The sequence below is a fragment of the Hyalella azteca genome, unplaced genomic scaffold (genome assembly GCF_000764305.2).
Source record: "Hyalella azteca isolate HAZT.00-mixed unplaced genomic scaffold, Hazt_2.0.2 contig15311, whole genome shotgun sequence".
Lineage (NCBI taxonomy): Eukaryota > Metazoa > Arthropoda > Malacostraca > Amphipoda > Hyalellidae > Hyalella > Hyalella azteca.
The window spans coordinates 237,942-250,259 of NW_025945168.1; the positions used below are offsets into that span (position 1 = coordinate 237,942).

General features: G+C 37.6%; 1 protein-coding gene across 1 annotated transcript in view; it reads left to right on the top strand.

The window, feature by feature from the left end:
* The first annotated feature begins 10,450 nt into the window (after nucleotides 1-10,450).
* The window catches only part of LOC108674474 (signal transducer and activator of transcription 5B), a 37,792-nt gene continuing 35,924 nt past the window's right edge, over nucleotides 10,451-12,318 (top strand). The window contains exon 1 of the mRNA XM_047884361.1: nucleotides 10,451-11,635. Coding sequence (XP_047740317.1) covers nucleotides 11,499-11,635 — 137 coding nt within the window. The 5' untranslated portion in view covers nucleotides 10,451-11,498. The remainder of the gene's footprint in view (nucleotides 11,636-12,318) is intronic.

Genomic DNA, 12,318 nt, shown 5'->3' on the forward strand with positions numbered 1-12,318 from the left:
GAACTCGAGGTTTTTTAGTAGCTTCGTCCGGTTGCCAAAAATCTCAGAGTAACAGAAAGTTGTTCGTCCAAACTTCGGTGTCGCGCTTGAATGCATGGTGCTACAATATTGAACAATTCACTTTAGATTTTCCTGTCCTTACGTAAATAGTAAGTAAATACGGCAATCTGAAGTTGTTTGAGAATGAGAGGAGGTTCGTTTGATCCGGCTTATCTGATTCATCTTTCTTACAATGTTGATCAATTTATCCTTGGCTTTTCATAAGTTTGAGCGTACAGAAAACTGTAGATATTCATCATTATGCATGGTCACCGATAATACGTACGTATGTCTTAAAAGTTTTTTCTATTACTGCTTACTGCTAGACATAAGACACTAATACTGATGAAGCTGCGTGATATGTGCGTATTTAAAGTAGTTTTACTAAAATAGTTTTCTATATTAGACAGAAACTATTCGAACGTAAACTATGCAACTATTTCGTGGTTTCTATCGAATGAATTTGCTACTTCATTAGTTGTGGATTCTTATTAAAAACTTGGAAACATGATCTTATATGAATGATCAGAAATTGATGTTATTTATGAATATCCTGTTTTTTGCTGAAAATTTCTACGCGAAAAAATGATTTGAAAGCTCATTAAACTGGATAACTTATTAGGATAACGTAGTTTGGGCCTTTGAGGTGTTACCTACTTGTCTATAGAGCAAGACGTACAGAATTATTAATGATTAGCCATTAAATGTAGATAAAGTAGGCTCGTATGGATTGTCTAAAAATTCTCCACTGAAGAAATATTCATGCATTATCATTCCGTTAATATTACTCACATACAAAAGAATACATTGATACATTTGTTAGCGAAAACAATACCTTAACAAGGAAATTGTACATCAGGGTTAATTTGGAACGGTGGCGGTTTCTTATTATTTGGCCTTATTTTACATATGTAGAGTTACATTTTTCGAAGAAAAGAAGGGCATGGAAAATCGTACGTTTCTTGAAATACCGAAAGAAGAACGATCGAACAATAGGTTGATGACGAAAACAAAACCTCTGTTCAACGGGAAACAAGTTGAACAACATAACTTCTCATGATGGCGTTTTGACTTCTAGGTGATGAGCTCGCAACCCAAATATAAATGCAGTTCCATGATCGGACTATTGAGGGGAATTGAGGCCCACATACGGCATTCTTCTGGAGAGATCGGAATTTATACAATCATGATCGTAGGATTGGAACGCACATTCCATTGTAATTCTTAATATAACTACAAGTGATTCTTAATATATCTTATTTGGCTGCATTGAATGGTTAATGCAAGTCTTCCTGAATGTACTTAAGTATTCTAAACGTTCACAGTGTATCAATTAATTGGTCAAAAAATGCCTCAAGCATCGCAATGAAATAATTCATAAATTATGTGTTTTACTATTTTTATGATTGTTGTTTACACTATTACACCGACATTGGTTGTTATATGATAAATAATTTAATGATACATTTTACAGGACGATTTACTATGATGTTAATTAATGATGTTAATTAACAGTCTTCGCCTCAAGCAAGGACTTGGATACCAACGAGCTCAACGAACTAGGGGGATAGTTAATGTCCGAAAGAAATCAAATATGTAAATATGTGAAATAACTTGAAATTTCATTGTTAATCACCCATTATTACCGCCAATATCCATCAAATTTCGAATTCTGAACACTATCCGACTACGAAAGTTATATTGGTGTCATTTTCTGGCCCGCGAAAAATCATAACTCGGAGAAATGCATTTATTAACAATAGTCTAAATACAGTTCAGTCCGTTACGTTTACAATATATTTTATACTCTGCAATTCTTCAACAGTCGTAGTCATGAGAAATAAACTACCTACTGACGAAGCAGAAAAATAATCGAGAGCCTACAATTAATATTCAAAACTTGGTAAAATATTTATGATTTTTATATATTTAATTATTTTCTAGAAGCTTGTTTATATATAACTGTTATGAATACCCCCTAAAACGCATTTGATTGAGTTGCGTTACTTTTTCTCGCCATATCAAAGTCGTCTGGAAGCTAAATATTTTCCCGTAATTAAGAGATTTAAAGGATTCAAGAAATATGATTAAAATGCATATAGCGCTGATTCTAGGGATGAGTTTGAAGTCACTACAATTCATGCAAACCAATGACAGATTTTTTAATACATCGACTATTAGAAATACATCATGCATAATTTTTAGTACATCGATTATGTTTAGATTATTTAAGTAGGGAATTGCCAGAGTGAAAACGTTATTTGATTTAGCATACACTGCGAACTATAGGCTGTTGTCGAGTCGTATCAATGGTTGGTTAACCTTATTAGACTAAGATGCACTAGAAATGGATTTCATTAATATAAACTCAAAAAAGCAATTAATTATAAAATTCACGGAGTTATCGAGCGAGAGATTTACCAATTCTATTCTTCAGGATCAGAGATCAACAGAGATCAATTATGTCATTGAGCTCAAGTTTTTAATATTTACTTTTGGATTATTTATGTTGAAAAATCTCGTAGTTCGATGAAGCTGAATAACCATTTTGAGCAGGAGGTTCTATATGGGGTGCCCGGTGGCATGTGCGGCCACAGCAATGTAGCCTCTGTGGCCGGACTATCAAAAATAGTTTTGTGTTCGTAACTCCGTCAGTCAATCAATGACGATTTTACAAGCTAAACCCACATATCACAGACGAGAAATTGGTCGATATATACGTGTACATAGGCTACTACTTGTTCATAGGCCACTACGGATACTTTGGCCGCTATGTGTACTTAGGACGCTACGTGTACTTAGGTCGCTACGTGTACTTTGGTCGCTACGTGTACTTAGGCCACTAGGTGAACTTAGGCCACTAGGTGTATTTTGGTCGCTACGTGTACTTAGGTCGCTATGTGTATTTAGGTCGCTACTTGTACTTAGGCCGCCATGTATACTTAGGTCGCTACGTGTACTTAGGTCGCCTCGTGTACTTAGGCCGCTACGCGTACTTATGTTAGGCCACTAGGTGTATTTAAACCACTACGTGTATTTAGGCCGCTACTTATACTTAGGCCGCTACGTCTACTTAGGTCTCTATGTGTACCTAGGCCATTAGGTGCACTTAGGTCGCCACGTGTGCTTAGGCCGCTACTTGAAATAGGCCGCTACGTGTACTTAGGGCACTATAGGTGTATTTAGGCCGCTACGTGTACATAGGTCGCTACGTGTACTTAGGTCGCTACGTGCACTTAGGCCGCTACGTGTACTTTGGTCGCTACGTGCACTTAGGCCGCTACGTGTACTTACGCCTCTACGTGTACTTAGGCCACTACTTGTACATAGGCCACTTCGTGTACTTAAGCCGCTACGTGTACTTAGGTCGCCATGTGTACTTAGGCCGCTACGTGTATTTAGGTCGCTATATACGTGTACTTAGGCCGCTACTTGTACTTAGGCCGCTACTTGTACTCAGGCCGATACGTGTACTTAGGCCGCTATTTGTACTTATAGGCTCCTACTTGTACTTAGGCCGCCATGTGTACTTAGGTCGCTACGTGATTGCGAATAAAACAAATTCTCTGGTCTTCAATGAAACCTGCTTGAAAGAAGAAATTCTGCCAACCTATACTAATATATATATATATATATACTTTGGCCGCTACGTGTACTTAGGTCGCTATGTGTATTTAGGTCGCTACTTGTACTTAGGCCGCCATGTATACTTAGGTCGCTACGTGTACTTAGGTCGCCTCGTGTACTTAGGCCGCTACGCGTACTTATGTTAGGCCACTAGGTGTATTTAAACCACTACGTGTATTTAGGCCGCTACTTATACTTAGGCCGCTACGTCTACTTAGGTCTCTATGTGTACCTAGGCCATTAGGTGCACTTAGGTCGCCACGTGTGCTTAGGCCGCTACTTGAAATAGGCCGCTACGTGTACTTAGGGCACTATAGGTGTATTTAGGCCGCTACGTGTACATAGGTCGCTACGTGTACTTAGGTCGCTACGTGCACTTAGGCCGCTACGTGTACTTTGGTCGCTACGTGCACTTAGGCCGCTACGTGTACTTACGCCTCTACGTGTACTTAGGCCACTACTTGTACATAGGCCACTTCGTGTACTTAAGCCGCTACGTGTACTTAGGTCGCCATGTGTACTTAGGCCGCTACGTGTATTTAGGTCGCTATATACGTGTACTTAGGCCGCTACTTGTACTTAGGCCGCTACTTGTACTCAGGCCGATACGTGTACTTAGGCCGCTATTTGTACTTATAGGCTCCTACTTGTACTTAGGCCGCCATTTGTACTTAGGTCGCTACGTGTACTTAGGTCGCTAAATACGTGTACTTAGGCCGCTATGTGTACCTAGGCCGCTACGTTACTAGGGCAAGTTTTGATTTTACATCCCCCATGATTATTTAGTGTACTCGAACTGCGCGTGTGTCCATGCAGCGTGGTGCACTAAACAACGCGTGCCACGATATAAAAAGTTTTGTCATAACGCGTGGCTCGGGGTAAAATGCGTGTTGTAATGCGGCGTGGAGCGTGATAAAGCACGTGTTGCTAAAATAACTATCATGGTTGACTGAAATAATCATCATCTTGTTACTCTGCTATACAGCGTTACGTCTGATAAAGTGTGTGCTGCCATATGCAGCGTGACGAGGAATAAATATAAAACACGAGTTACCGGACATATTGGCGCGTGATAAGGCGCGTGTTTTGACATACAACATTGCGCGGGATAGGTTAATCTTCTCTGTTTCATTCGTTGACGCTCTAAACGTTGCAGTTCCAGGCCACTTTTCAATCAACTATATATATACCACCGGCAGCAATTAAGACGTGTTCGCCCTAGGGTACCGAGGAGCCGTGAAAGTAACTCCCTCTCATAGTTGGGCCAGCTGATTCACAATGTTGCGTCTTGCTTCTTGCCGCTGGTAGTGGATCAGAGGAAGACGAACAGGTTTTGCGCTCTAGAACACGTCCATTTGTCTCTTGAAGATCTCCTATTGGTAAAATTCTCCCATTTCAGCTACTTATGAAAAGCGGTAAACAGCCTTAATTTGTGACGCCACTGATTGAACCCTGACTACTGGTCTGTTGATTAATTAACTGATAATTATTTCATTTTACTTCTGTACTGTATGACATATCTCTCCCGTCTCCTCAGGACCTCTAAGGGTGCAACACGCTGCTTCACTTAGACATAAACATGGCGTACAAACACGCAGTTTCGCATAGACACAGACATTCGACATGGCGAGAAAATTACTCTTCCAAACGTTTTCTTAGGCCATGTCAGACAACGTCCATGACACAAAATGCTGTCATCGCTTGTGCAGAAAATTCGTTTTTTACAATTTTATCAAAAACATTGGAAGACTTGTCCGCAACTCTGAACACAATTATCTACTAGCAATACTGCTCAAAATTTGTTGATAGCCATAGGTTGAGCGATATGATTTCAAGCATCAATAAATGAAATGTTTTAATAGCAAACTGTACGCAATGTTTCACTAGAGACTCTGTACGGATTGGTTTTTAAAAACCTTGTACTAGATGTTTTCCTAGCAACACTGTACAGTCTGTACTAAGTGCTTTCCTAAAAACACTGCACGGAATGTTTTACTAGCAACACTGTACGGAATATTTTACTAGCAACATTGCCGGAATGTTTTACTGGCAACACTGCACGGAATATTTTACTAGCAACACTGTACGGAATGCTTTACTAGCAACACTGCACGGAAAGATTTACTAGCAACACTGCACCGAATGTTTTACTAGCAACACTGTACGGAATGTTTTACTAGCAACACTGTACGGAATGTTTTACTACAGTAGCAACACTGCACGAAATGTTGTACTAGCAACACTGTACGGAATGTTTTACTAGCAACACTTCCGGAATGTTTTACTAGCAACACTGTACGAAATGTTATACTAGCAACACTGTACGAAATGTTTTACCAGCAACACTGTACGAAATGTTTTACTAGCAACACTGTAAGGAATGTTTTACTAGCAACACTGTACGAAATGTTTTACTAGCAACACTACACGAAATGTTTTACTAGCAACACTGTACGAAATGTTTTACTAGCAACACTGTACGAAATGTTTTACTAGCAACACTGTACTAAATGTTTTACTAGCAACACTACACGAAATTTTTTACTAGCAACACTGTACGAAATGTTTTACTAGCAACACTGTACGGAATATTTCCCTGGCAACACTGCACGGAGGTTCATATACTAGCAGCAGCGTCCGAAATGCCTAACAGTAACGAACACACACACGAATTAGGTTGCAAGTTCACGTCCTGAACGGTTTTGAAGGTTCCATCATTGCTGAATCTACACACTATACTTCTTCGGTCTACATTACTCGAAATAATCACAATTAATCTAAGGATTGATTTAATTAGCACACAGAAACATTAAAATTTTGAGCCGGTCTGAAATGATCGCCATATTGGCATCAGTTTAGAACTGCAACAGAAAATGCAGTGTAATTATCGGCCTAGTTTCTGTTTAGTTCACGTAACTATTTATGTGTTCTATTTTAAATAAAGACGAAAATTGTACGCATTTCAGTCAATTTTAACTTGACTGAAACGATATTTCTAATTAATCACCCGTTGGAAATCATACACATTGCACGATTCATTGAACATAGGCATTATCTTTTTCCTGAAACTTCCATGATAATTCGCTTATAGCTTGGTGATACATCGATATCCATCCCTTAGGTTTCTATAGAATTAGTTTAGTGATTGTATAATATTCATAATGAGTATGAGTTTCCACTCCTTTTTGATCAGGTAAATGTTTTACCTGTGGAGATGCGCATTAGCCAATCAGAGCACCTACCGTCAAGCGTCTATCCAATGTGCCAAATTTATTTTAAAATTTTTTTAATTCAGAATAAATACAAAATAACTCAACATATATCAATTAAATTAATTTATTATTATTAAATATATCTATTTTTCATTTAATGCGGGTTATTTGCAAATTTAGATTTCAAATTTAAATTTTGTAGGAAAAGAGTTGGCACCATGTGGTCACGTGGTCTTGTTTATTCCACGAAACACCTGAGATTTCGTCGAAACGTGTGTAGTGCTGCGGCGAAGCCTGCGATGAGAGGTGTGTGACTCGTGCTCTCTTGTCGCGTCACATCTGCCACTCTATTGTGAGATAAGCAGGTTATCTATGATAGTACTGATAGTTTTAAGAAAAAGCACTCATATATCGTGTTTTGACTATCAGTAAGGAAAAGATCACCACAATAAACTCCAGGAAACTTACATTTTCTAAGAAAACAAACGCCGGGTACGATTTGACGAATCGTGTGTAATACGAAGTCTATTTAAAGCTGCTGGTTTAGCTGACATGGTTTATTATCAATTCTGCAGTCTCGTCCTAAGCTTAAAAAGCTCTTCATGTTGTATGTAGCAATTTTTTATGTGCTTGGTATAACCGTCGAGAATATGGAACAGAAATATCTTCCTAACCATTTCGAGCTCCGTTGCTGAGTTAGCCCTCCATGCCGCGCCGCTGACTCACGTCACCACTAGTTGCTGACTGCACTGGGTAGCTGTGTTAGCCGATTGCTTTCGCTTGTATAGTTCCCGAGTTTCAAAGTTCAGTTTGTAATTTAACCATTATTTTACTTATTAGACTTTTGTAGCTATGATTATGATTTTTTATGCACGTGTAGACTGTAGAGTGTAGACAGCTGTAGTAGGTGAATCACAAGAATAGGAAGTGAATGAATCACCAGAATAGGAAGCAATGATGAATGAATCACCTGAATAGGAAATCAATGGGATAATATCATAATAGGATGGACAATTGTTGAGTTGCCAATACTATTTGGGTCAGTTGAATCATCCTATTAAAACTTGGCTGTGACTGCATAACATGAACATTTTTACTGTCCTGAAGTAAAGTTGTGCCTCATTTTAATTCATTTAGCTGCTAAATAAAATAGAAAAATCTCCATCAACATATAAAAAATTAGTTTATTATTATTATTATTACCTCATATTTTGTTCATGTTATTAATTGAAACTTAGTATATCTATGTGCAACTGTAAATAACCCCCCAAAAATTAATTCTAATAAATATCTGGATAATTTATGATATTAGTAAAAAAATAATGCAGTTCTTTTCTTCTATTTGATTTTATTAATATTAGTCTTCAAGTTTTTTGGGCTCCATCATTTCTTCATGGAAACGCATCAACTGTTTACATTTAACATATAGCATTTACTTACATTCAAGTCATAACATGTAGATCAATTTTGAAGTCATTTTCACTCTTTTTTTTTTTAAGGTGTACTTTTGAAAATGAAGATTTTATTAGTAGCTGCCATGAACAAGAAAATTCATAAAATATAATTTAATTAGGCCTATTGATAGTATAAATTTCTCTTTAATTTCTAATAATCTATAATGGCATACGGTACTGTACTTATTGTAATTATCTGACATATTTTTCCTGACAATACATGGCTAATGATATTTTATAAATTCTTCTTCTTTTAATTTGGTATTTATGAATAATAAATATACATGATTAGATTGATTATACAAAATTATCTCAGTGGTGAAATTTCACTTGATTGAGTAATGCTTGCCTGTTGTATGAAAATTATGCACAAGAAGCTGTCAGTACAGACAGTACTGAAACTTCATTCACTAATCAGAAAAGTTGCAGAAAAGCACCTTATGTAGTAAAAGGAAAACTCTGAAGCTTTAGTCTTAAACATCAAAACATTAATATTGATAGTAAACTTAGAGCATGTTCATTTTAAACTTAAAAAAATTTTCCTATAAAGTATAACCAACCACTATATTATTCTTTCTTATTATTTTGACATTTATATACATGCTGAATCTCTTCCTCATTTGTAAGAGCAAATAGCAACATGGTGACACGACAGTTCAGCTTTTACTTGATACAAAATCATTTATGCAGTTAATGATCTTATTTTGTTATAACAGACTAATTTACTGAAGTTTCTTGTCTTTGTATATATCTTTAGTCAATAATTACAATTATATATAAGTAGGTAACTATTGAATTCTCTGAAATCACATAACACTAAAAAAAGGGGTCTTCATTAATTATAACCTGTTTAATTGTTATTTAAATTAACTGGATAGTGTAATGTTCTCATGTACAAACTGTTTACTTGGTTCCCTTCATTGGTGAGCTAATACTGCAAGAAGACTATAAATCTGCTATTAAGTATAATTTATTAAATCACTAATGAAACCATGTGAAATTATTGTAAATTCATAAATTTCTAGATTACAATGTCTAAAAATAAGAATTTATTTAACAAGTGTCATTGAATGTAATATATATTTCTATCTATGCATGTATTCATTGTAATTGTAATGTATGAAAATGTAATGGTGACATTTGCTTCTCTTGTATTTAAATTTGTAGAATGTTATTTAGAAAAGACAAGTATGGTAGGTAACATTTCATAATGTTAAATGTATACCGGTATCTGATTTTGTTTTCACACTTTTTTGAGTCATTCCATAAACCTAAAATATATTGCCATAATTGATTAATTAAGAACAAGTGAAAACCAACAAGCTTAACTTGCACATCAAGTTAGAAGCATGGCATATTACAAAAATGTTTAAACACTTTTCATGTACAATCTTTATTTGCTTCATAAATTATGATAAAAATTCATTCTGCATGTGTATTTAATCATAATCTTTCAGTCAGTTTGTTGAAGCTTTGTGGTAAAAGATTTATTTATATGTTTGATTTCATTTCTTGTAATTGGTGCAAAAAACTAACAGAAATACAGATAAATTTTTAAATCATCAACTCATTCGTAATACGTAACTCAATTCATGTGATGAATCCCATATTGCTGAAAAATTAAATTTGTGGAGTTTATTTTATGTGCAACTCTTACTACCTGTCACCTTTGAGCAAAATGCTTTCAGTGGTTGAAAAATTTGGGACTTCTATATCTAATGTATTTTTTATTTAGTATGGGATGATTGAAAAAAGTTTTCACCATCCCATTCTGCTTAAAAAGTTCTAAATTTTTCCATTCAGTTTAAAAAATATTTTTAACTACTGTATATAAATATTTGAACTTTGAAAATTTCTGTACTAAGCATACCTGTTAATCATCAGTCACTGGTAATGCACTTTCATCTCTCTTAAAGTTTTAAAGTTGACAGATGTATTGTGTAAGAAAAGATTGTTCCTGAATTAGTAAAAGTGTACAACTTTTATTCTATATTCTAGCTATTTGAACATAATATTTGGTGCCCTGCTAATTAATCTGTGTAATTTATTGATATTAAATCATTGATAAAGATTATTTTTACGCATTTACTGTCATCTTAATAGAAATTATATTTTTTCAGATTTTGCGTCCCAACAGTCTGTCCGTAACAAGCTTCAACTCATATTTATTAAGGACTTGTAGTCATTTATATATACGTAAGCCTATGAGCTTCTTCTGTGAACTTTTCGTTATTTATGGAAAAACTAAATTAAAAATCAAGGTTTTAAAGGTGACCTGTCTATCTATGACGATTAACATTAACCTAACCATTGAACTTGAAAACCGACTCGCCACTCGGTGAACAGTGTTTATTCAGACTTGTAGTAAAATTTTGTCATCTCAGTTCAGAAAAAAAATTTGGAATAAATTTTCTGCATGATATTATTCACCAGAACATTTTTACTCAAGCAGCCTATTTTAATAGTTTGTACGCTCATTGTGAAGTTTCATGCAACTGAAAGGACCAGTCGCCGCTTCCGCTAACTCGTTGAGGTTTTCTCGGTATCATCGATGAGTGCGCACTGCATTGACTAAACGACGTGGAGTGGAAATGTGCTGGGTGTGTGCTGGGCTAAATCATTCTGATCACTCTGCTTGCAAATACTGCCCTTAAATATCTTTTTATTTGAGGAGCAGTTGGTCGTATGAAGAGACTTTATGTGGAATATTTTGCTCTAGAAATAAAGCACCTGAACCTGGTTTCTAAGCGTAAATGAATCTTCGTTGATTCATTTGATTGATTGTTGAAATCAAGCCTCTGGAGGTGGCTCAGCACATCGTCTGATACGCCTGCTACGAACTCGGTCGTTTCGTTTTGATTGTGCAATTAGTGGGTCCTCCCTGAAAGATAAGTAATAAATTAAGAAGAATAGAGCTTAATTTTTAGGAAACTGTGCTACTTGTGCCATTCAGAAAATAATGAGCACTGAGTGACTATCTCCCAGATTTATATGCCTCAAGACCGGTTGTATAGGCTGTGAAGTGGACATAGACTCCATGTAATAAAAACATTGACTGAAAACATATGCGTTATAGCGACAGGAAGAAGAAGCACGTAAAAAATCTTTCCATCAAAGGTGGACTTGAATACCGGCGTGTGTGAAGTATATATTTGTAACCAGCCCGATGTCTCTGTGGTCGCGGGCCCAACAACTGCCGCCCGACGCGCTGCGTGAGGTGAAGGCGTCGTATGCACATCATGCCTTCCCGATAGAAGTGCGTCACTGCCTGGCGCTGTGGCTCGAGGAGAAGATGCAGCACTGGTGAGTCATGCCTTCCCGATAGAAGTGCGTCACTGCCTGGCGCTGTGGCTCGAGGAGAAGATGCAGCACTGGTGAGTCATGCCTTCCCGATAGAAGTGCGTCACTGCCTGGCGCTGTGGCTCGAGGAGAAGATGCAGCACTGGTGAGTCATGCCTTCCCGATAGAAGTGCGTCACTGCCTGGCGCTGTGGCTCGAGGAGAAGATGCAGCACTGGTGAGTCATGCCTTCCCGATAGAAGTGCGTCACTGCCTGGCGCTGTGGCTCGAGGAGAAGATGCAGCACTGGTGAGTCATGCCTTCCCGATAGAAGTGCGTCACTGCCTGGCGCTGTGGCTCGAGGAGAAGATGCAGCACTGGTGAGTCATGCCTTCCCGATAGAAGTGCGTCACTGCCTGGCGCTGTGGCTCGAGGAGAAGATGCAGCACTGGTGAGTCATGCCTTCCCGATAGAAGTGCGTCACTGCCTGGCGCTGTGGCTCGAGGAGAAGATGCAGCACTGGTGAGTCATGCCTTCCCGATAGAAGTGCGTCACTGCCTGGCGCTGTGGCTCGAGGAGAAGATGCAGCACTGGTGAGTCATGCCTTCCCGATAGAAGTGCGTCACTGCCTGGCGCTGTGGCTCGAGGAGAAGATGCAGCACTGGTGAGTCATGCCTTCCCGATAGAAGTGCGTCACTGCCTGGCGCT